A 26,470-nucleotide genomic window follows, 5' to 3' on the forward strand; every position below is an offset into this window, starting at 1 on the left:
CATAAAGCATTTGTACGTGGATGGACACTTCGCTTCTTTTGATAAATTGCGGGCAAAATTTGAGTTACCACACTCGCACCATTTTCGTTACCTGCAAATCAGAGACTATGTTCGATCCAAAATCCCTGATTTCAAAACTCTCCCTAAGGAGCATGTGTTTTTCGACATCTTAAGGAGCCCCCCTGACTCCGGGCATCTCATTTCCAGATTTGTGCGTTTGTTTGATGATTGTAACGGGGCTGCCACGGACAGGGTGAGGGCGGCTTGGGAGGGAGAGCTAGGCATTGAGCTGTCTGCAGAAACATGGGAGAAATGTTTAGCTATGATACAATCTTGCTCGGTTAACAGCAGACATCAGCTGATTCAATTCAAAGTTGTTCACCGTCTTCATTACTGCAAACTCAAACTGCATAAGATCGCTCCTTCTGTCTCACCACTGTGCGACAGGTGTAGGGTGTCGGAGGGCACACTGTCTCACACCTTCTGGCTCTGTCCCTTGCTGACTGGACTCTGGGACAAAATATTTGACTGGTTCTCCAAGGCCTATAAGAGACCCTTCCAACCGGAGGCTGAACTTGCAATCTTTGGCTGCTCACAGACTACAGCAAGCCTACCTGCAGCAATGCAGCAGTCTGATGCTGGGGATGATTATTGCAAAAAGGCTAATCCTACTGGAGTGGAAGTCGACGTCTCCCCCTTGCTTTCAGAGGTGGTTGGCTGACATGGCCTCAACCATACAAATGGAAAGACTCAGGTTCACAAGGACTAATTCAATTGGAAAATGTTTGGCTATTTGGGGCCCCTTCCTTGCCTACCTGGATGAGACCAGGACAGATGACAAATAACTGGTAGCCTTACTGTATATTTGTTTATGCACTCATCTATGTGTATGTGTGCTTGCTAAAGTCACAGGTATTTTTCTTTTCTAATTTAATTTTACGTGTCTGAGCCGGGGTGTTGTTACTGTTGTTGTTATTGTTATGTCTGTTTTCCTTTAAATGAAAAATGAAAATAAAAAGAATATTAAAAAAAAAAAAAAAAGTACAGTACTTGAGGAAATGTACACCACTGGGTACAAGCCTTACACTGTAATAATAATAATAATAATAATAATAATAATAATAATACATAGGTTTTATATACACTTTTCAGGGTACCCAAAGACAAACAAACAGACAATACATACATACACATACAGGGACTCAAACAAAGGTAGAGAGCAATACAAAAAATATATAATAAAAATAAAAAGAGTAGACAGTAAAAATAAGAAGAATGATGGTGGAAAATGATTTTGTCAGGTCTTGTAAGTGATGTTGAAGAGATGGGTTTTGAGATGACTTTTGAAAGATGGCAGTGAATCAGAGTTACGGATGGCCAGGGGGAGGGAATTCCAGAGGGTAGGGGCAGCAATGGCGAAGGCTCTGTCTCCTATGGTGCGGTATTTGGTCCTGGTGATGGGGGTGAGGGTGTTAGTATCAGCAGAGCGTAGTCGTCGAGGGGGAATGTGACGATGGAGGAGGTCTGTCAGGTATGAAGGGGCAAGATTGTTTAGGGCTTTGTAGGTGATGAGGAGGATCTTGAAATGTATGCGTTGTTTTACGGGAAGCCAGTGAAGTTGATGGAGGATAGGTGTGATGTGATCTCTGGAGTGGGAGCGGGTGAGCAGTCGGGCAGCGGAGTTTTGAACATATTGCAGCTTTTGAAGAATAGAGGAGGGGAGACCATACAGGATGCTATTGCAGTAGTCGAGTCTGGAGGTGATGAATGCATGAATTAGTGTTTCAGCGGCCGGGAAGGAGAGGGTGGGTCGGAGGCGTGCTATGTTCCGGAGGTGGAAGAAGGATGTCTTGGTGGCATGGTTTATGTGTGACTTGAAGGAGAGTGTGGGGTCCATGTAGATGCCAAGGTTTCTGACCAGCGGGGAGGGAGTGACAGAGTGGCCATCGATGCAGAGTGAGAAATTCTGGAAGGTGGGGAGGGTGGATTTTGGGCCAAAACTGTGGCGTGTGTGTGTGTGTGTGCGTGTCTGTGTGTGTGTGTGTGTGTGTGTGTGTGTGTGTGTGTGATGTGATGCCAGGTTATAGAAGATGGTCAGTTGCATGCAAAGACTCTGAGTCTGTGTGAAGCATCATTCGACTAACGTTGAAATAGCCACCTAGGAAAGCAAACCACCAATAACCTGACCTGAGATCACAATAACACTCAAGCAGTGGACACACATAAATTGAACACATATGCATCACATCAACCAGAGTTTAAAGTCCTGTGCTTAGCTGTGCTATGCTATGCTGTCTAAGCCCAGTTCAACGTTACCAGTCTTTGAAGAAAAGGTGCTGGTGGTTGCAGGCGAACGTTGGGATTCCAATGTTGAATGCTGTTCTTGCTGTGCAAGGACTGATGAAAGTCAGCAGAGGAAGAAATGGTTCGCTCCTTTCCTTTGCAGGGATAGCAGCTCAGTGCTAACCTGCTTGGTGTTCCTCAGATTGTGAAGTTAGCTGGCAAGCTTTGCGTCGCAGCTGCTGGTGCTAACTGATCAGGAATACTGGCAGGACCTTGTGTCGCTGCAGTGAGGAGAAGTTCTTTGGGCCTGCTGCAAATGCAGGTTGCAGCTCTCCGCAGCTGTTAGGCCCAGAAGAAGAGATCTTGAGGGCAGGCAGCCCCGTGGGGGGAGATGGAGAGGAGCCCTTGAGGATAAGGGAGGCTTGAGGAGAACGGAGGCTTGAGGAGAAGAGAGAGAACAAAGGAAGGCGCTGGAGTTTTGACTATCTGATCAGAGGGGGGTCTGTCACCCTGACCAATAGTAGCTCAAAGCTGAATTTTGCACCTAGGTGTGAAGACTGGGGAATTCTGGGACACTGAGTTCAGTTCAGAGTCCATTTTGAAATCCACAATGAATGACTTAATCTGTGGGTCCCAACATCTGTATTTAACCATCCTCAGTGTTCTACCAGAGAACCTGCTGGAACATTAAATACCTCTGTTTGCATTTGGAAAAATGACTCAATCTGCTGCCAAATAGTGTTACAGAATTTCTAAAGTGCATCAGTATCAATACAAAATGACAATGATTTATACTTTTTTTTTTTTTGCCCCATACCTGATGTCTGCATCACATCCTCCAGTTTCTATGAATAACCCTGCACCATCCTCCACCTTATTGTGTCTGAGTCTGTTTTTGGGTCCATGAAGCTACAGACAGCCTCAAAGTAACTGACTAGCCCCATTAACACTGCCGTTTGAGTGCGGGGATCCTGCGGTAATTCTCAGCATCCTCCTCTGTGTGAAAGTCTCAGATGCAGCAAGGGGTGAAATTTCGCTGCGCCTCTGATGCGCCTCTGGAGGTACTGCCAGAGGTAGTATCAGAGGTAGAGTCAGAGGTAGAGTCAGAGGTAGTATCAGAGGTAGAGTCAGAGGTAGAGTCAGAGGTAGTATCAGAGGTAGTATCGAGGTAGTATCAGAGGTAGTATCAGAGGTAGAGTCAGAGGTAGTATCAGAGGTAGAGTCAGAGGTAGAGTCAGAGGTAGTATCAGAGGTAGTATCGAGGTAGTATCAGAGGTAGTATCAGAGGTAGAGTCAGAGGTAGAGTCAGAGGTAGTATCAGAGGTAGTATCGAGGTAGTATCAGAGGTAGTATCAGAGGTAGAGTCAGAGGTAGTATCAGAGGTAGTATCGAGGTAGTATCAGAGGTAGTATCAGAGGTAGTGTCAGAGGTAGTATCGAGGTAGTATCAGAGGTAGTATCAGAGGTAGTATCGAGGTAGTATCAGAGGCGCAGTCCAAAACCAGTGTGAACAGATAAGCCGGCGGCGTGTAGCGGGGGCGTGTCGGTCTGATGGTGTTCACTGTCTGGTAACTATAGCCTACAAGTCCTTCACTCAAAGTAAAGATTAATGTCCCTCAAAGCAACGTTACATGACCAAACAACAGTAACGCAGTAACTGGTCGTGTCTTTGGCAACTTATATGAGGAAAAAAATGCCGCAGTTATACGTGGAGAAGTGTCTGTCCTCCTGTCTGTCTGTCCGACCGACTCTTCACATTTCTGCCCAAAAAACAGTGTCTGTCCCTGGCAAAAAAAAACTATAACTCACCAAGTGTTTGTCGCGGTGAAGAAAAACACTGCGACGGTCAGGAGTCATGCTATGCAGGGTCAAGGTGAAGTCTGAACAAGTGAGTCTTGAGTCTTTTGCGGAAGGTGGCGAGTGACTCTGCTGTCCTGACGTTGGTCGGGAGTTCGTTCCACCACTGAGGGGCCAGAACCAACACCAGAACAGAGAAGAGTCGCACTGCTTACACACTGGTTCGTCTTTACGCCGGAGCTGCTTGGCTCTGTGTGAACAACGGCGGAGATAATGCGGCGACTCTGTGTGAAAAGGGCTACTGATTCACACCTGACCTGACTGACTGTCAGTGTAAACAGTGTGTTCAAACAGCTGCTAAATGTTGGCAGGTAAGACTTTAGCACTTTAGACACAGAAGCAGACAGGCTGGTACAGCCATGCTGCCACAAACTGACACTTTTTACAAGGAAGCAAACAACTTACTGTTTTCATTTAATGCTGAATTTACAAGAAGGAGACAATGATTTAGATTTTGTTGTAGTCGTTTCTTCTCATGAAACAGCTCTTAAAATAACAACATGTGTTAAGGGAGTCTGGTGATGTTGTGGTCACCAGCTCAATGATTGTGGTACCACAGCAGTACCTGCTCTGGCCTGAGGGCGGCGCTGACAGACTGTGGTGTAGCTGATATTCTTCCTTTGCTTTCCACGGTGAATTCAAAATACAAGAATATAAGAAACAACACAATAATAAGACATAAAGAGTATTTTAGATTGATAGATACACTGTCAGGAGTGCAGTCCATTTCTTTCCAAATCTACAATGATGTACCTGCACAAGTCTGATTATGTGACCTCAAGGTAACTATGAGTACCTCTGAGGGACAAAAAGGTAAGTATATGTTTCCAAGCAGTCAGAGGGACATATAGCCTCTGTGTTAAGGTACAATATCAGGGAACAGTGTGTTGAGCCAAATACAAACAAATGTTAAAATAAATGTTAAAGTAAAAATATGAATTTTACTCTGAGAAGGTTTGAAGGTCTTAAATGTTTCTTTGAACTTGTAGGCAAAGGTTGAGAAGCCTTAAAATAAGAATAATCAAAGTTTTGTAAGTAGATTTTTATGGATATGAAAACTTGTAAAACCAAAGATTGAGTCATCGTTGTGTGTCAGGAGCTGAATCCTGAGTAAAGACTCACACTGAAACAAACCCTGGACCTGTTGTTCATGAGCTTCATTCTAGTGTTTTTCACATGAAGACATCAGGAGGACATTTGTTTTCATGTCTCGCCCTCCTGTGTCAGTGTCTCTGTCTCTTACTTTCACTTCCTGTCTCGGTGTGACTCAGATGATTTCTGCCTCAACAAAAAGGTAAATGTGTGTTTTTAATGTCACTTCTTCATGTGTGATTTGTGTGTTTTCTCCTGTAAAGACTCGTGTTATCAGACTGTTTGTGTCTTCATTAGTTTGACACAAGTATTATTTCAGAAGTATTTGAACAGATTTTCATCCTGAGCCGAGAGTCTGCTCAGCTTTAATGTGACAAAAAGAAATCAACTTCAGTCCAAACACTGTGATTCTTTCTTTAATAATAAGAATACGATCAACTTTACTTATATATCACCTTTACAAAGTGCTTTGACAAACAAGCTCAGCAAGACGACATTACAGACCACGACCGCTGCAGAAATCAAACTGCCTCCTGACGTGACACCACGAGGACAACCTGGTGAAGCTCAGAGATCATTCTGGGTTTTGGGTTCACATGACTCTGTTAAGTTTAGAAGAGCTTTGTCGTCATGGTTACAATAAGGTCAGTGAATGATGGTGGTCATGTTATATATGTACATGAGGTTGACTGTTGACAGGAAACAGCAAGTGAGCAGCTGCCTCTGGTGTTAAACTGTGGTGGTCCCACGCTGTCCTCCTCCGTCACATGACTTCCTCTGCTCATGAGCAGGGCGTGCAGAGCAAGTTTAAAGAGGCCCGAGTTTATAAAAGGAGCCTTTTGCAAATACTTCAATAAATATTTGTGGAAGGGATATTACAAGGTACGTAACGTGATACGTACCTTTTTATGAGTAATCCATTACCTGTCATGGACAGTTCAGTGGGCAGACCCAGGGGTCGAGTTATAGTCTGAGCTTTGTTGGTCTCTAGATGAACTAACCCTGACCAACGTTAGGACGCAGACAGACAGGTGCGTCCTGAGAGACAGACTGGTTGGTTTTACCCTCTGTCCTCAGTGATCCGATCATTAGTGAACAGCTTCAGGCCCGTCAGTTCACACCTGACCTTAAACGTGTCTTGACATTCGTCTTGTGAACACTTGAGATCTGATCTCACTTCCTGCTCTATATACAAACATACAGACATCACTGGAAGAAATGTATTGATTACACAAAGAAACATCTTCATGTGTGACATTTGCCGAATGAACAAGTCGGCCCAAATAGTTCAGAATGTGTTGTAGAGCATTTCACATAGTTCATACAGTTTCTCCTGACACAGCAAGTCTCAGAATTGAGTGTTTTTTGAAGGGAGTCTGGTGACTTTCTCCACTTTCTTCTCCCTCCAGAGCAGTAGCCTGTATCAGTTACTGTTTACTGTATTTGTAAAATGTGACATGTTTACTGTCAGTGTGTTATATTCTCTAATACATTTAGTGTAACAGATGAAATCAGTTCAAACTGCTGCTGGGAGGTAAGATGCACTTTAAACATGAACAACAGACAGGCTCTTACAGCGATGACACGTTTCACAAGTGAAGAAACATCTTAATGTATTTTATTTCAAGCTGAATTTACAAGAAGACACCAGAGATTTAAAATGTGCTGCAGCTGTTTCACAAACTTTATTAAGTTTCTCCTTGTGAGGCAACAACTGCTCAAATCATGCACTTTGTTAAGGGAGTCTGGGATATGGCCGTTACTAGTGACTTCACTTCATTACTAAGTCCGTGACTTTCACACACGTACACACAGCTTCTCTTCATTACTAAGTCCGTGACTTTCACACACGTACACACAGCTTCTCTTCTCTCTCTGTCTCTTTCACTTCCTGTCTCGGTGAGACTTACAGTACATGATTTCTGCCTGCAGACAAAAAGGTAAATGTGTGTTTTTAATGTGACTTCTTCATGTGTGATTTGTGTCTTTTCTCCTGTAAAGACTCGTGTTATCAGACTGTTTGTGTCTTCATTAGTTTGACACAATCATCGCAGTAACACCTGTTGAAATGTGTGAGAGGTGTCGAGCTCGTTGGTTGACAGGATCAACCGGTGCAAATGAGGAAGAACAACAAGGCTCTTCATTGTTTTCACATTTTCATGTGAATTGTAAAATGTTCAGTCAGACTCAACGTCCCGTTTGTCCTCAGGAAAGATTTAGTTGTGTAGAAACAGTGAATTCATTTGGACACAACTTCTGTCTTTATTAATAAGAAACTAGTTGAGAGGCAGGGACCAGATTCTCTGTTGAACCATTCAAACATGGACTCACATGAAGAACTGAAGCTCTGATGTTTCTATTATTATCCAGACGCTCTGCTGAAAAGCACAAAGCAGCCACAGCAGTATGAGACAAACTGACAGTGTGAGTGAGCGGCCATGGAGGGTAATACTCCTCAGCAGGGTTCTGATCCAGAAGAACTACATCAACAACAACTGCTGAGTCTTTCATTGTTCTGTTTCCTCCAATAATCTGAAGAGTTGTGCAGCCGGACAGTCCAGTCTCTTAGTCCACCAACAACAATGATGTTATTTCTGAAGCAGGTTTTAAAATAAGGTTGTGTTTTTGTAGAGAACGACCTCATTATTCTAAATGTAACATGTTTGTGGAGAGAAGTTTAGTTTCAACAAGAGAGACCGAGCCAAAATCATGTGCTCATCAAAGTTTTTTTATTAATATTATAATATGACGATGAAAGAAAGTCCAGTTTAGCAGAACACATCATCAGCAGCGACTCTCTCAACACACATACAGCATGTGAGTTTTGTATTAAGATACTGAGATGTGAGAACATGTGAAGGACTCTTTAAATTCAGCCACCAAACATTAATGGTGTTGTTACTGAATGAAACAGAGCAAACATTTGAAAGAGGCAGCTTTATTGTAAATGTGTGTCAGATATCTGTTGGTTGGTTTCAGTCCACCTCTCTGTCTCTTTGTTGATGCACTTTGTGTTTGTCACATGTTGTCATGAGTTTACAGACTGTTCTCTCTCCCTCATTCAATAATCAACCTGTTCTTCTTTCTCTTCTTCTTCTCGGGGCTTCATTGTTTATTTATTTATTTATTTATTTATTTATTTCGGCATGTTATTAGACAGTCATCATCACACATCATCTTAGTTAAAATCAGGTAGTACACATGGCCGAAATGGAAAGCGGGAGAAGCAGATGCTTATCTAGTCCCGCCCCCGTTACCCACAGAATACATTATTTCCACAAATTATATTCCTGCAGTTTGGACTCTGGATCTCTGTCAGTGTGTCTAACTGCTGTGAAATCTCTCCCATCAGAGCGCTGACTGACAGACCTTCTGTAACACTGACACCTGCTGCTGACTGGCAGCACTACAGCTCACACTGGGTTTCTGCTCTCACGTCATTGACGCGTCTGGATTTGTATTTGAAGGTATGAGGATGTGACGGCTGTCGGTCAGATGAACACAGACACCAGCAGCGTCTGTCAGAGTCTGCAGACGGAGGAAGAATGACTCTTTGACCTCATCTGGACTTTAACAGGTGAGAACTCTGACAGCTAACATGACACACCTTTGATGCAGAAACTACAACATGAACTTGTGGATGAGAGCAGTGATGAACTGAACGAACACTATTTTAAGTTCTGAATATTCATGAATTAACTCACTAGTTATTCTATCAAATGTGACTTTCTCAACAAAATTAGTCTTTTCATGTTTCGTCCAATTTAATTTACTGATGTTAATCTGAGCTGACTTTACTGCTGAGAGATGAGGGAGTGTCAGGTCTTGCTGTGTGTTTTATCACTCTTATCACCACATCATCTCCCAACATGTAAAAGTAACGTTAGCTCACAGTTTTATGCAAGAAAGCCATGTTGTAATGTTGCTTTACAACAGGCTGCAAACTCACCATTATGTTCAGTCTTGGTGTCCACAGGGGCATCATGTGACACAAGAGCACAGGCGCTTCCCAGCTTTGAACACTCGACCAAAACAGGCTTCACCGTCCGACAACCACACAAACACTCACTGGCTGTAGTAACCTGCAGGTGCACTGCAGTCAAGTTGTAAACAATGCCTAAAGCGTGCTGCGTTGCCAGGTTTGATAGTTGCCCCCTTTTGGAAACAAAATTAATTTGAATTGACAGGAGAAATATAATACGGATGTTTGCGTGTTTGTAGTGTTATTTCTGTATTTACTTGTGTATTATCGTAGCACATCATATTATATTAAGCTATTATATAATATTGTTTCATTTTAATAGTCTTTTGAGGGGTGTTTTAGATAGGCTTTTGCCTTTTTGATATTAGCTTTTAAAATAGGCAGCCCCTTGTTTTCACTCAGATATGCAGGAGTTTAATCTATTTGGGTTGTTGAACAATTAAAATCCATCTGGCAAGGGAAAAAACCAAGAGTAAGATCTAAAACGTTGCAACTCCCCAAAAAAGAGGGTGGAATGGCAGTCCCACATCTAAGAAATTACTTTTACTCAACTCAGATCAAGCCATTATTAAATTTATGTAATCAGGAATATAACGCAAGATGGAAGGATATAGAAAAGACCTTAATTAAGGATTCCCCAATTCAAGCAGTGTTAGGTAATAAGGAAATAAAACAAACAATAAGTAAACTAAAAAATCCATGGCTGAAGTCCCAATTTAAAATCTGGAACACAATCAAAACAGATTATAAATTACTGGATAAATTATGGTTCATCAGATGGATTGCATATGATCCTGACTTCAAACCAAACCAATTAGACCTCAGATTTAAAACCTGGACAAGCAAAGGGATCTCAACATTCTACTCACTTACAAATAAAGGAATACTAAAAGACTTCCAAATGCTAAGAAGAGAATTCTCCTTAGAACAGCAGGACTTTTACAGATTCTTGCAACTTCGTAATTATTTTGATAAATGCAACAAAACACTTCCCGTAGACCTGGAAGATGCAATATTAAAAGAATTCTTGAGGTCATACTCAAATGAATCAATTAAAGGCGCCATCTCAAGGTTACATACACCACAGAATATATCAAAAATAAATGGGAAAAAGAAGGACAACTTGACATAACCAAAGAAGAATGGCTTAACTACTGCGAAATTCTGTGGAGATGCACAAGTGCACACACATGGAGGGAATTTGCGTGGAAGTGTTTGATAAGATTTTTCACTACTCCAAAGATGAAAATTCATTACACAGGGGAAGACCCCATATGCTGGAGAGGATGTGGAGGTCGAGATGCAAATCATTGGCATATATTTTGGAAATGCCCAGGGTTGCAGAATTTTTGGTCAGATGTTCATAAAACAATGGAGGAGATATTTCATATAAAGATACCCAACCAATTTGAAACCTTTATCTTAGGCAAATCAGATTTTATTACTGGAAACACTAATAGATATCTTTTTATAATTATGGTAACTGTAGCTAAGAAAAATATCACTAGACACTGGCTTCACCCCGAACCTCCTACAGTGAGTGAATGGACGGACACGATTGACGACATATATCGAATGGAAAAAAATCACACACTCACTTAATCTACAGATGGACAGATTTAATAAAATATGGTCAAAGTGGATCTCCTTTGTTGAAAAAAGACGACCTAACTGAAGGGACATGACAGAATGATCCTTATTAAACAACAAAACATTGGGGTTTTTCCTTATCTGAACACACAAAAAGAATATAGGCCTACTACTGCTAGTAGTATGTGTTGATATTCTCTAATCAACCTGTGTTTTTCTAATATACATCCCAGTTCTTATGTTTCTTCTGTTCTATTGAAGTTAACTAAAAAAAAAAAAAAAAAATTATTATATCTGTTTTTTTCCATTGCTGGTATTGTGCCATATCTTAACTAAATATTTTATTGTTTAGGGGGTAAAAAAAGAAGCAGTACAGAGTTAATAATACAGTATTAGACATGTGGCAACCAAATGTCAACTATTTGGGTTTTGTTTTTGTCTTTTTGATTTAAAAAAAAAAGAAAAAAAAATCATATTTGTAAGATTATGGTCGTCTTTTATTTTCATTTATTTATTTTAATTTTTCTCATTGTTGGTATTATGCTATATCCTAGCTAAATATTATTTTTTGTTTAGGGGTTTTTAAAAAAAGTGGCTAGAAAGTGACTACCAAATGTCTACTGGATTTTTGTTTTTGCCTTTTTGGTTTAAGAAAAAGGGGGGGGGGGACAAAAAAAAACAAACAACTGGTGTGTTCATCGTGGTACCTGATATGTTGTACACGCTCTTCAGTAAGGCTGTGGTTTATGTGGAGCAGTAAAATCGTCCTCTACTTTTGAAAGTGATAAATTGTTCTGTGTGGTTCTGACAATACTCAGTACGCCACTGTTAGACTTTGTTCTTTACATTTACTTCCTTTAACAAGTGTAATGGATGCTTCATATGTGTACTGTACCTTGCATTGAATAAAAATTATAAATAAAAAAAAAAAAAGAACAATTAAAATCAATGTGTACTGAAAGCTGATTAATTGTAGTAGTTGTATAAGTTCAAATGTATGACTACTTTATTGAACTCAGATTAGATTTCATTTACAGAGCCAACATGAGCAAGAGGAAAGGAGGAGAAATCCTGCACTATGTTGGTGCCAAAAAAAGAGTAAGTTGAAACTTAAGACTTAATAATGCAGCCTGTATTTTCTGTGGTTGTTATGTAGACTTAATACTGAGCATTATAGCATGAATAATGGTGAATTTTACATGTATGTGCTGTTGTATTAAGGAGACAGAGGGAGATATTGTGAGTGAGCAGGCAGGACCAAGTAGTAACAAGGTGAGTCGGAAAGGAGACTACAAAGATGTATTGCGATCATATCAGATATTCAGGCAAATACAAATTTTAGAAACTGATAAAATGCACGACTACCACACCCTATTGTTCTCAACTAATAAGCTAGGACTTATGTTAAAGTGTTGGCCACTGAACAAGCAAGATCCTGTAAGGATCGTATGACTTCTGTTAACTGTAGCACGCACCTGCGCTGCACTGGGTTCCCTTTACACCCTGGAGAAAATGTTGACCCCCCCCATTGTCATTGTACAATTTGCACTCTGGTTGTAATCATCAACATGTGCTCGCTGTGCGTAGGCAGAGTGTGGTCAGAAAAGAGAGAGAGTCAGAAAAGAGACGATGACTGCGAGCAGCTCAGAGAATAAAAAGGTTAGCAGGTTGTGTCTGTTGTCAGTACAGGTCGCAGTGTGTCAGATAATAAATGCAGCAGCTTCTCAAGAGTTAAGACCGGTCTTCACTGATGTTTCCCAGCTGCTGGAAGCCTGGCTGGTTTTCCATCAGGTGACAACACTGCCTGTCTTCAGCAGGAAGCCACGATGACTCCAGAGGACATTTTCAACACTCTGGAGGATCTAAAAGTTGACGAATTCAAGGATTTCAAATGGCATCTGAAGCAGTCTGACATCCTGGAAGGCTACCGACCCATCAAACAGTCCAAGCTGGAGAGTGTAGAAAGACGGGACACAGTGGATCTGATGGTGAACACCTTTACACTTGATGGAGCTCTGAAGGTGACCAAGAAGATTTTAGAGAAGATAAAGAGGAATGACCTGGTGCAGAGTCTGTCAGCCAACAGCTCAGGACCAGAAGGTCAGTCACATTTTTTTATTTTAATATCATTTTCAGACGAAGAGAGTCAACACAATACTTGTAAAGGAACAGGCCTCTCAGTACAGAAGCTCATTGTTTCCAGCAAAGAAAAACAAAGAGGTCTGATTTCATAATGAGGAGAAAAGGTTGAAGCATCAATAATTGTTATTGGAGAGGATGGAGGTTTGATGGTTCACATAAATAAACATGTTTAACTGAGCAGAGATTCATTTTAATGGTGCAACAGAGCTCTGCCTAATTTAAAATCTGGATCAACTCATTTTAAACCTGGTTTTACTAAACTCGGATTAGATCTGATCTTAGATTAAATGAATCCTTGTTGGTGCAACCAGCCATAATCTCTGTCTTCACCTCTCTCTCAGTGTCAGCGAGTGTCGGTGATGTTGGAGAGCCTTCAGAGAACAGAGGACCTTCTTCCTCTCAGAATGAAGGTAAAACTGCTGTATTCTCTGGTATGTATGGAAGCCCTGAAAGACAAAGTTTAGTTTTTAGTTTTTACTGACTGACTGCAGTATAACTGAGTGAAAGCAGAGACAGGAGTACTTGATGAGCTGTAGTTGAAGCAGTATCAGAGTATCTGCAGCTCTGAAAGACATCGCATATAAAGCATTTAATTCAGTTTCTTCAAGAAAGACCCTAGAAGTAGGGATATCCCGATCAGGTTTTTTTACCCCAATCCCGATCCGAGTCATTTAATATTTAGTATCTGCCGATACCGAGTCCCGATCCGATACTTAGCCCTAACTAATATTTTCCTAGATAATACAGCTGCATTAATAAAAAATTACCTGCATCCAAGCTGTTCCTTAATAGGTTTTTTTATTTTGTTGAAACAAAGTAAATACTTTCATACAGCTCTTTCTTATTCTACATATGCTAATACAACATTGGTTTTCATTTGTTTTTTGTTTTTCAACAAAAACAACCAAGTAAACAAAGTCAGTAACTAAACCCTGGTCCTCGACCACGGAGGTGGGCTCGTTATCCAGAGCGATGAATTCAGTGACCTTCTCTGTGATATTTTTGGCCATGTCGCTGTCTCAAGGATATTTCTCTTTCCTTTTGAAAGTATCCGCGAGTGTTTGTTGCTTCGGTGCCTTTGCCTGTATTGCTTGAGTGAACTTGTTGTATTCCTTTGAGTGTTTGTTTGTTTTTTATGCGCCATATCAAATTTGTAGTATTAAATGCAGCTCTTTTGTTACCAGCTCACGAAACGGTCGTATTGCAGATGTTACATGTCGTCGTTGGACCGCTTTCGCTAATAATTTAAAATATTTCCACACTGCAGAAATTGTATCCACAGGTTCTCCAGAGTAACGTTGCGCGCATGTCTGCGTTCTTCCACAAATTGTGCTCTGGGCTTGGGTCCACATTCAAAATTGCCGATCCCGATCAGTAAAACAATGCCCATATCGGCCCCGATCCCGCAGATCGGCTCGGGACATCCCTACCTAGAAGCTATTTAAAAGTCTTAAAATCCATCTACAAATGTTTTGAATATGTTTTCCTTGGGTACTGTAGACTGTAACACACATTTTTAGATTATGACTGTGTCAAACGCAGCAGATAGGTCGAGGAGAATGAGGACAGATGAGTGGGACGAGGCTCTGGCGGCATGGAGGGACTCAGTCACTGTGAGGAGGGCCGTCTCAGTGGAGTGTCCTGAAACCTGACTGATTAGGGTCAAGGAGGTCGTTTTGTGAAAGGTAGGAGGACAGCTGGTTGTAGATGGCGCATTCCAGGATTTTAGAGAGGAACGAGAGAAGAGATACAGGTCTGTAGTTTCAGATGTCAGCTGAGTCTGAGGTGGGTTTCTCTAGGAGTGGCTTTACTGTAGCTGTCTTGAAAGGAGCTGGAATAGGACCTGAAGTGAGGGAGGAGTTGATCAGGGTGGTGAGGAAAGGCAAGATGTTGGGGGAGATGCTTTCTGTATCGGCAGAGGAGTAAATGAGGAGCTGATATCTTTTACTTTCTTGGTAAAGTAAGTTGCAAAGTCATCAGCAGTGAGGGAGGGGGGAGGGGGAGGGGTAGGAGCGGTGGGGAGGGAAGAGAACATGGAGAATAGTTTCCTGGGGTCGGAGGCAGAGGAGTTGATCTTTGACAGGTACGGGTCTGGTAGATATACCCACTACTATCCTCGGACCGGGCCGGGCCGGGCAGGGCCCTTGATCAAGCATTTGTGGGTTTTTTTTAAATCATTACTTTATTCATTTGCGATCCATTCCATTCTAAATAAACAAACAACGCAGTGTACATGCTTTGTCCTTGTTGCATTATTCATTAAGATAATTGTAAACAGATTTCTGTAGTTCAAACAACTCGGAGTTGTAGTTGAGAGCGTCAGTTATAACAGCCCACTGTAACGTGGGCTGGTGAAGGGGAAGGTGATGGTCCACTTTAGTGCGGTGCCTCCGGTTACTCAAGAGACGGCAGGCAACATGTGGAGGTTTCCACACGGCACTTTTATTCATAATACTGACCACACCATGCCAGGTCTCTACGGCACTAATGTTACAGGCACACATGCAAACGATCCAGGCCGAGGTTCTTGCACCATCACTTTACAAAATAAAGACAAAATAAAATGGGGAGTCTTTGCTCTGTCGGCAGCATCCTTTCTCACGGGGAGCAGAAGTACACCTGCTGTTCTTCATCGTACAGGTTACATTACCCACTAAACAAAAGGAGGTGCCACGTAGTTGCGCTACATTGAATAACTCTGACTGTTACACCACTTATTAAAAAATTGTTGGGTTTAAATCGGGCTTGGGCTCATAATTACAGTTAATGTGTGGGGCCGGGCCGGGTCGAACACAATGTGCACGGGCTCGGGTAGGGTCGGGCTTGATTTTTTGGGCCCCGATCTAAGCTCTAGCCTTTTTTGTTGAGTGAAAAACCAAAGAAAACAGATAAATCATGGCCTGTATGGAGCCACCAGGCTCAGTTGTAATAAAACTTTTTTTTTTATTTTTAATTAACCAATACTATCGGTCTCTATTGGGGTGGTTTAAATGATATTGGCATTTAAACATCAAGTGATTCCCCAAAACGAGAGGAAGTGAAAGAAATTAAGAGTGTGCACTTCTGGGCCTACAAGACTGTGAGCCTCAGTGCTCACTGGGAAGGGCAGGAAGGAGGAAACAGCGTTAGACGATGAAGATGACAGTTTTATTTCCAGGCCGGCAGACAACGTGGCTCACAAGAAAACAATTAAACACAAAAGAACAGCCTTCTCTCTCACGGCTGAGGGTCTGGAGCGTCTGCCGTCTCCGCTGTTGTCGCTGCTCTGGTCCTCTCCCAGGACCCAGCCTACTGCAGGAGAGCAGAACCAGGTTACAAGCGTGCTTATAAAGTATAGCTGACTGATTACCTGATTCTGTCCGGCTGTCTGAGCACCGGCTGATCCTCCCTCTCCTCCAGCAGCCGGTGCCTTAACCACACCCCACTGCCACAAAGACCTTACTGTAACACAATTACAGATATACTGCTAGAATAGTTTCCATAGACATCTTGCTCCAACTGTAAATTCAAAATCCTGCATTTCAGTTGTTTTTTTCTTTCTATTTGTCACTCAGATCTGATTGTTCCAGTACCAAAGCCACAACCCATCTCATATTACCAAAACATGCTTCAGTCAAACTTCAGGGACAAGTTTAATTGTGCAAAAGAGGGGTTAGCACAGAAGAAGGATGAGCAACATCTGGTTGATATCTACACAGACCTGTACGTCACAACTGGGGATGACGTAAACCTCAACAAACAGCATGAGGTCATTCAGATTGACTTGAAACCAACAACAGAGGAATCAATTCAACTCAGTGACATGTTCAAGACCCCCTCTGGAAAAGAAAGATCCATAAGAACAGTGCTGACCAATGGAATTGCTGGAATTGGCAAAACATTTCTTGTCCAGAAGTTTGTGTTGGACTGGATTAACAAAGGAAACAATCAAGATGTGCATCTCATATTCCCCTTTACCTTCCGCCAGCTGAATTTATGGAAGGGAAAAAAGTTAAGTCTGACCGAGCTGATCCATAAATGTATCAGAGAGACCAAAGACATCAAGAAAGAGGCTCTGAATCACATCTTTACAGCTCTGCAGTCATCAGGAAACACCAACTATGACAGAAGTAAATTCAAACTTGTTTTTGTTTTGGATGGACTGGATGAGAGCCGCCTTCAACTGAACTGCTCGACCGATGAAATCCAGGACACAGACTTTGATGTTACAGAGTCCACCTCAGTGGATGTGCTGATGTCAAACCTCATCAAGAGAAATCTGCTTCCCTCTGCTCGCCTCTGGATAACCACACGACCTGCAGCAGCCAATCAGATTCATTCTGATTTTGTTGACATGGTGACAGAGGTCAAAGGGTTCACTGACCCACAGAAGGAGGAGTACTTCAAGAAGAAATTCAGAAAGAAAAAGCTGGCCAGCAGAATCATCTCCCACATCAAGACATCACGAAGCCTCCACATCATGTGCCACATCCCAGTCTTCTGCTGGATCACTGCTACAGTTCTGGAGGATGTGTTGAAGACTAGAAAGAGAGGAGAGCTGCCCAAGACCCTGACTGAGATGTACATCCACTTCCTGGTGGTTCAGTCCAAAGTGAAGAAGGACAAGTATGATGGAGGAGCTGAGACAGATCCACACTGGACTCCAGAGAGCAGGAAGATGATCGAGTCTCTGGGAAAACTGGCTTTTGAGCAGCTGCAGAAAGGAAAACTGATCTTCTCTGACTCAGACCTGACAGAGTGTGGCATCGATATCAAAGCAGCCTCAGTGTACTCAGGAGTGTTCACACAGACCTTTAAAGAGGAGAGTGGACTGCACCAGGACAAGGTCTTCTGCTTCATCCATCTGAGTGTTCAGGAGTTTCTGGCTGCTCTTCATGTCCATCTGACGTTCATCAACTCTGGAGTCAATCTGATGTCAGAAGGAAAACAAACCTCCTGGTGGTGGTGGTGGTGGTGGTGGTGGTGGCGGTGGGTGTTTCCATTCAGAGACGAACCTGAACCAACACAGTTCTACCAGAGTGCTGTGGACAAGGCCTTACAGAGTCCAAATGGACACCTGGACTTGTTCCTCCGCTTCCTCCTGGGTCTTTCACTGGAGACCAGTCAGACTCTTCTACGAGGTCTGATGACACACACAGGAAGTATCTCACAGACCAATCAGGAAACATTGAAGTACATCAAGGAGAAGATCAGTGAGAATCTGTCTCCAGAGAGAAGCATCAATCTGTTCCACTGTCTGAATGAACTGAATGATGGTTCTCTAGTGGAGGAGATCCAACAGTACCTGAGATCAGGAAGTTTCTCCACAGATACACTGTCTCCTGCTAAGTGGTCAGCTCTGGGCTTCATCTTACTGTCATCAAAAGAAGATCTCGACGTGTTTGACCTGAAGAAATACTGTGCTTCAGAGGAGGCTCTTCTGAGGCTGCTGCCAGTGGTCAAAGCCTCCAACAAAGCTCTGCAAGTGAACAGATACTGTATCGGGAAATAGAAGAAAACTGTCTCTTTGTAGTTCATGTCAGGCTAAATCCCAGAGATATAGTATAATTTAGTATAATTTAGGACATTTTATTAATTGCTTGTCAGATCCCAGTAATATACTTGAGACTATAAAGACTCAACCATAGAAATGTGATGTGTTTTATATTGTATAAGACAGAAACAGTATCAGTGTTTGTCTTTGTCACTAACTCTCCTTCAGGCTGAGTGGCTGTAATCTGTCAGAGAGAAGCTGTGAAGCTCTGTCCTCAGTTCTCAGCTCCCAGTCCTCTAGTCTGAGAGAGCTGGACCTGAGTAACAACGACCTGCAGGATTCAGGAGTGAAGCAGCTGTCTGTTGGACTGAAGAGTCCACACTGTAAACTGGAGACTCTCAGGTCAGGATTCAGCTTCTGTTTAAGAGATAACCCTTTAAATGTTACTGGATATACAAGTGTAAATCTATTTAAAATACAACATCCAAAATCTGTAGCAGGGCTCCAGACTAACTTCTTCCACTTGTAGCTCTGATGCTCCTGACTGAAAATTTTAGGAGAACAAGAACAAAACTCACAAGCAAGTACTCATACTCATTACATACTCATACTCGCACTAACCAGAAATTGAATGACAAATATTTTAAACTGTGTTTAAATAATGTTAAGTCTTGTGATTCTGACACAAAATCAAGGTTGGGTTTCATCATCAGTCGGAGTCTTGTCTTTCTTCAAGTTGTCATATTTTTTCTGTTGTTGGTTAGTTTAGTCACACTGGCCCTCATTTATCAATCTTGCGTGAAAACGGGTGCAGATCTGAGCGCAGAATTGGTCTTACGACAGGACACACGTGTGATTTATGAAACATTCGTATCTGACCAATCCCCGCGTACGAATGATCGGGTCTTGATAAATGCGGCGGCTGAATTCGATCGTCATTAACATGTTACGCCCTTAAATATTCCTGGTTCGGAGGCCTCGCCCACTGAGGTCAACCGTGGAGAGAAGAAACACTGGCAAGAAGAGAAACTTTTCGGAGATGGAGAGACAAATGGGCATTGGCTCATCTGGCTGCGCCGGCACATCAGAAGGCACTCCATTCACTAATGCAATGTTGTGCAAAACTGAACAGGCCATAATAATATCGCACACTTTCTCTGGAGTATACAGCAGCGGTCCCCCTGCTGGTCCGAGACAGAGCCACCTGCCCTTCAGCAACCCGGAGCAGCGCTCCACTGTGACCCGTGTGCGTGTGTGCGCACTGTTGAATCTGCGTTCCTGCTCTGTAGCAGGGTTTGCCAGCGGGGTTATTAGGTATTCCGTTAGAGGATAACCCTTGTCACCTAGAAGAACCATACCAAAATGTTTATCATCTGATACCTTGTTTAGTTTAATGCAATTTATCTAGGGTAGCTACTTACCGAGGAGATGACTTTGGCTCTGCAGTGCGCCCTCCTGCAGCCGCGCGCCAACACAGCTGTTTTGAAATATAAAAGAATCGTGTGTCCCCCCCGGCCACCACGTTTAAAAGTGATAGCTTGGCATCACAAATCACCTGTACATTTATCGAGTGGTAGTTTTTGCGATTGATGATGCGTAATCATTCATGGATGGTGCCTTCAGACGCACATGAGTGCAATCAATTGCTCCAACCACATTCGGAAACCGAGCAATCTCATAAAATTGCCTTTTTCTATTATTATTTCAAATTTTAATGTGCAATAATTAGTTGTCATGTTAGGCTATTTAGCCTATCATATTGTTTTATTTTACAAAAAAGTGGTATCAGTAAAAACGTGGGCTTTTTTAATTTATTTTTTATTTATTTTGTTTATTCGTTTTAAGAATCCATTTTGATCTGTTCTAAATATGTGACTGCTTATGCTTAATGACAGCTGAGGTTTGTTTAATAATTATTTTCGGACAGATTTTGCTGTGCTGCACCGCAAATCCACAGACTCAGATTTGCGTACACGAGCTCAGACCTGACGTGAGATCTGATCGTAGCTTCCGCTCACGTCCAAATTGATAAATGTCGTGGCTCCTCCTTGAGTGGCACATTTTGAATTTTTGTTTTCATTTGTAATTTGGGTTATAGCTAGCACCACGATGGATGAGGAGCTTGTGCCAAACAAGAACTATTTTTTATTAAAAAAACACCTCAGTTCTTCAGACTGTTGACACACTTTTCAGCTCTAAGTGCTGTATCGTAGGAAACTTGACTTGTTTCACCTTTCATCCAATAGGCTTCTTCAGCTCTTACTAACTGGAGGGGAGTTGCAGGCTTTTAAACTCTGTGTGGGAGTGACCTTACAGAGTTGTTAAGGACACATGTGAGCTCTGAGTTTGAGAGTCGTTAGGGCCACTTGTGGGTCGTCGTAGGCCACTTCCTCTGTTCAAAGACGGTCGTTCCAGTTTGACCTAGATGGATTCCTTTACTCTTCTTTGAAACAACATGTTTACATTGTTGTCCTCAAAGGAATGATTTTTCTCCTTCAGATGTAAGTGAACAGCACAGTCTTGACCTGAGAAGTCGGCCCTCCTGTGTTGTGCCATTCATATGTGTGTAGGTTGTCTGTACACCTCAATGTTGAGGCTTTGTGTTTAACAACTTCCTGTGCTGCCTGAGTGATCAAATTTTAATACGGGAATTCTGACAAGGAAAGAATAGATGAAAATAAATTAAATATAAATCTGTGTGTGTGTGTGTGTGTGTGTGTGTCCAGGCTGTCAGGCTGTCTGATCACAGAGGAAGGCTGTACTTCTCTGGCCTCAGCTCTGAGATCCAACCCCTCCCATCTGAGAGAGCTGGACCTGAGCTACAATCATCCAGGAGACTCAGGAGTGAAGCTGCTGTCGGCTGGACTCGAGGATCCAGACTGGAGACTGGACACTCTCAGGTATGAACAGACAACAATAGCTCTTGAGAATCCGTCCGGTCGACCTTTGTCTAAATTAATGTCTGTTCTGTGATTAAAATCAGAAACTAAAAGACAGTGTCATCTGAACAAACACTGATGATTAAAATCAAATCTAACAGTAATATGAGGCAGTACTGATCAAATATGTATCAATATTCTGCTGCATTGACTGTTTCTTCCCTCAAGTTTCTTACCAGGCAGCCATGTTTAAAATGGATGAGGGGAGGACAGGGGCTCACAAGCACCAACATGCATGCCAGCACTATTGGCTACTTAAACAATAAACAAAGAAGCTCAGATCACAACATACAGAGGAGTGTCACTTCATTCTCTGTTCGGGACGCCATTAAGGAACTATATCTTCACATCGCTATTAGTCGTTTGCTGCTATATTAATGTTCAAAATCTGGAATATTTGATCTTTAATACTTAAATGTAGGCTGTCCCACAAATTCTTTATTTGTTGTGACCAGAAAATCTTTCCGAGAGCAGCTTCATCTGCAGACACAGTTTCAACCAAATAATCAACAGACCTGAGCCACACTTCTGCAGCCAGAGACTCAGGTGGACAACTGGACGTAGTTTTCTTGAGCTGACCTTTAATTATTTAGTTGTTGTTTGTGAATACTTGATGTAAAGATTGAGTGTGTGTATGAAGTGTGTTTTATAAATGCAGCTGTTTTGTCTTCATGGTGATCTGAGTGAAGCTTTATGAAGATCATTGATGAGGAAGCTTCTGAAGGTTCATCCTGACTTTGTTTCTTCCTCCAGGGTGGAACATGGTGGAGAGCAGTGGCTGAAACCTGGTCTGAGGAAGTGTAAGTGTGTGTTCACTTTGACTGATGAAAACAAGGCAGCACATGTTAAAGTAGTTTAAATCTAAAGCTTGTGTATCTGCATTCAACTGTCAGTTTGAAAGAAGATCCAAAAAGATGAGTAATTGTGAAGTTTTGATCTAATTAACAGTCAGTCTGTTAAAGGAACTTGGGGCAGGATCTGTGAAATTATAAACATGCATTTTAAGTTTTTTAATGATAATGGGTGATGAAGCGTTCAAAACCAAAAAGAATGAGCCCACCCACGTAACTCTCCATTGCCTTGAACAGGCTGTGTGCTGCATAATGTACTGCTATTCGGGCCCGAATTTCCCGTGCAGTCTTGCAGACGTGACGTCAGATGATGCTAAATGCGTGTCCTCGATGGCTTTCGACTTGTATACACGAAGAAGACAAGCGCGGTGGACCCAACTAGTGTTTAGGTAGTAATGGATTCTGCTACGGCCAGCAAACGACCCACCACCACACAAAGTCCACTAAAAAGTCATAGTAGGAAGAAGACAAAGGTTTTATCAGCGGCATGTCGCGAGTCGAAACGAAATTACGAGCAAAGCGGGCTGGCACCTGAATATACATCGGATACGTGTTGGACTCATGGAGGCAGCTTGAACTGGGACTGAAAACAGATGCTGACACAACTCATTTCCTAGTAACCAGGTAAGAAAACATTACAGGTCATGTTTAGAGCTTGATTTGAAAATCATATGAGATCACAGAGGACTCGGAGTGACCTAACGTGCAAAGTAGCGTTAGCTGTAAACATGTAACTTAGTCCACCGCCGTGTAACACTGAATAGTTACAGACTACGCATTTTCCACGGTCCTTCAGTCTGAAACCGAATAGTTGGAAATATGTCCCTTTATATATGGGACCGAAAGCCCAACCTGTTATCCGGGAGGTGACGTTAGCAGCTGGCTATAGCCACAGGCTAACGGTTTGTTTGTGTCTGTGTAGTAACATTAGCCGCTCACACACGGCAATCCCGTATCAGAGACAATATTTCTGTCCCCCAACATGCCGTCTTTGCTTTCGCCTGTGCCTTCAGACTGCATCAACTGTAACGGTAAATCGTGTGTGTTGCTACACACAGCAAGCAGCTTCCCGGCGGCTTCATGTGTAGCGGATAAGACCGACGCAAAGGGTGTCAGGTATCAACGCGAGGGGCACTTGACCAAGCGTCAAGCATCTGATGAATAGGGATGAGATGGCATCAGCCCTCCCACGGCGGCTTGGCTGATGGCTGCAGTTACCCTAACGGCCGCAACGGCCGGCAACTCACTATTGAGTCTTATTTCTTGATCCTGCCCCAAGTCCCCAAGTATTTTAATAAAGCAACAAATAAACCATCAGCTGTGTTAGATGATAAACTGCTGCTGTATTGTGTCTTGTTCTCTCCATCAGATGTCTGGAAACTCACAGTGGACACAAACACAGTAAACACAGACCTCAAACTGTCTGACAACAGGAAGGTGACATATGTACCATATCCTGATCATCCAGAGAGGTTCGACTGGTGGACTCAGCTGCTGTGTAAAAATGGTCTGACTGGTCGCTGTTACTGGGAGGTCGAGTGGAGAGGAAGGGTTCGTATATCAGTGAGTTACAGAGGAATCAGCAGGAGAGGAGACAGTGAGGACTGTGTGTTTGGATTGAATAATCAGTCCTGGAGTCTGAACCGCTCTGATGACGATGGTCGTTACTGTGTCTGTCACAATAACATAAGAACAGTCCTCTCCTCCTCCTCCTCCTCCTCCACCTCCTCCTCTGTCTCTAACAGAGTAGCAGTGTATGTGGACTGTCCTGCTGGCACTCTGTCCTTCTACAGAGTCTCCTCTGACACACTGATCCACCTCCACACCTTCAACACCACATTCACTCAACCTCTTTATCCTGGGTTTAGGTTATGGCCTGGTTCCTCAGTGTCTCTGTAGGAGACACACACACACACACACACACACACACACACACACACACACACACACACCCTCTCTGTAAACCACAGTAACAGAAATGGTGTAGTTGTGTTGTCTCTTCTTGGTGAATGCGCTGCACATCAGTGGTTTTAAATCTCTTTAAATATGTTTTGAACGTTCAGATTTCAGTTTTCTGAACTTTGTGATCTGATTGTTTTCTTACAACAATCAGCCTGTATATACAATAAAATCAGGCTCCACACACACATGCATATAGATCGTCATAATTATGATCTTTGTTCAGACAGCTTTTATTTAGTTGATTTGTCATTCATCATTGAAGTTTCTCATTTGTCTTATTTGAGTTATTATCTGTAAATATGTGTATATGAGTTCATATCATCTAATCATTTTGATATCCATGAACCTCAGCTTTAAAATCTGCTGATTTACAGGATTCCACTTCTATCTGATGAGTTTTGGTTGTAACTTTTAACACAATGATATAATGTCAGTATCACATGAGTGTATTTGATGTTAACCAGTATGATTTTCTAATGATTTAATTTCTATTATCATTTATTATTTCCAATGTGCTCCACTGTTATATAATCCTTAGCTACAGATATGAACATGTTTAGGTGTTATATTATGTTACTCTGTGTTACTTGATAAATTCCTCTCACAAGCTCTTGGTGCTTCCTGTAGTTCTTAGATATGTTGCATATATTGACGACAGAACAAATGAGTTTTCAGTTTGCCAGTGCATATAATTCAAATGTTACTTAAGATGTCAAATTACTCCCCTTTAAGTAGAGACAAGTTCTCTTTCCACACAAAGGTATAAATATTAATCAGTAAAAGCCAAGAATCCTATTTCTTCCAAAACACACCCCTAGACTATAAAACTTCACAACACATGCTGTCCTGCCCTCTTGTCTCTTACGGTTTACATCCTGACTCTTGGATTTTGCTCATCACTCTTTTAGGGCTCTCTGTGGTGAAGCACCCTGCTTGGCAATGCGGCCAACAGACATGATCGGGTGTTGGCTTTTGTTTTTAACCTTTTTTTTTTAGCATGTACCTTTTTGAATTTTGAAGACTTTTTGGCTTCATGCATCAACTCTGCAGCCTGTCACTGAACACAACAAGACCAGAGGACACATGCCGTGTGTCTCCTCTGTGGCCTCGGATAGGCCTTGTTTTAGCCTGCTCACGCAATGTTCGGCACTTTCTGAGAAGTTCCCCTCATCATCAGCTCATCCATCACCACAGAAACGTAGGAAAAAAACATCTTCATGTGTTCTGGCTGAGAGTTGATGAAGAGCTAATTCTTAAAGGATTTTTGCTTTTATTGATTGTAGTGAAGTGTTCCCCCCTTTTTTTTAGTTTTGAATCATTTCTGATTAAATTCATTAATTACAATTACAATTACTTCTTGCCTTATCATTTATCCACTCTGACTGTATATATGTTCATTGGTACTCATTCATCATCCATGTCCCTTAATAGTTCAATAAATGTCTTGAATTAAGTCGTTGTATTTGTGTATTCCTTTATGACAGCTTTCAAAAAATAAGACTGATTCAATTGATGTTACTAATTAATTAATTAGTTGATTAATTAATAAATAGAGTTGGTTCCTTCTAACAAGTGCTTAATAATATTTAATATATGTGTTGAGGACGCTACAGTCTGATGTTTGTGGATTAATATTCCTGCTGCATTAATGTGTTTGTGTCATTTTACTGCTGTAGATGTTTCAGGTGGAGCTCATTTTAACTCCTTTATATCCTGTTGGCTGGTTTCATCTACAGCAGATCATCATATGTTTGTAGCCTCGCTGTCCTGTGAGAACCACGTATGTTTTCATCTTTGTGACGATGCATTTTAATCCAAGAGGGTTTTTAAAGAGTTTATTTAGCTGAAGAAGGAGAATTTTCTTCATCATCCTTCAGTTTATCACAAACATGCATATTAAAAAAAGATACAAGGAAGGTTATGAAAAACTAGCAGTAGCAGCTACAGGTAAACAAGCTGGGCTGTCGCGGGTGCGCGCGCAGCTCAGAGACGACATCTTCCAGGTCAGAGGTAGAAGGTCAACCTACAGACCCCGGATGTTGACAACAGACGAGCCCGGACTCAGAGGGGAATAGCACTAGCGTATCATAACAAAACATTGGTGAAATGAACTAGTTTCGTGGCAGATAATGTGTTATATAGAGGCTGTGTGTCGATGCCCCGTTACTCGCATTATATGGATATATCGGCGCTACACTGGATCTAATTTCGTCCGAACGACGCCGAATGACACCAAAGTTATCTGGGTGAGTAAATGACCATATATTTTGCTGGAAATAAGGTCCAGGTTGTAAAAAACG

The 26,470-nt window shown here is 42.1% G+C and overlaps 2 protein-coding genes across 2 annotated transcripts in view; both read left to right on the forward strand.

The window, feature by feature from the left end:
* Positions 1-25,594, forward strand: part of LOC311263245 (uncharacterized protein) — a gene marked incomplete at its 5' end in the record, with an annotated part of 45,887 nt that extends 20,293 nt beyond the window's left edge. The window contains 4 exons of the mRNA XM_084363166.1: positions 18,647-18,820; positions 21,145-21,318; positions 22,111-22,157; positions 23,578-25,594. Coding sequence (XP_084219292.1) covers positions 18,647-18,820; positions 21,145-21,318; positions 22,111-22,157; positions 23,578-24,107 — 925 coding nt within the window. The 3' untranslated portion in view covers positions 24,108-25,594. The remainder of the gene's footprint in view (positions 1-18,646; positions 18,821-21,144; positions 21,319-22,110; positions 22,158-23,577) is intronic.
* On the forward strand, positions 7,135-18,650 carry LOC311263941 (protein NLRC3-like). The gene is made up of 7 exons (XM_084364342.1): positions 7,135-7,171; positions 8,584-8,808; positions 11,841-11,901; positions 12,025-12,075; positions 12,621-12,903; positions 13,287-13,355; positions 16,500-18,650. The coding sequence occupies exons 3-7, from the start codon at positions 11,848-11,850 to the stop codon at positions 18,434-18,436; spliced, it is 2,394 nt and encodes a 797-aa protein (XP_084220468.1). The 5' UTR covers positions 7,135-7,171; positions 8,584-8,808; positions 11,841-11,847; the 3' UTR covers positions 18,437-18,650.
* Positions 25,595-26,470: the final 876 nt, after the last annotated feature.

Source organism: Pagrus pagrus (genome assembly GCF_965226575.1).
Source record: "Pagrus pagrus genome assembly, chromosome: 10".
Taxonomy (NCBI): Eukaryota; Metazoa; Chordata; class Actinopteri; order Spariformes; family Sparidae; genus Pagrus; species Pagrus pagrus.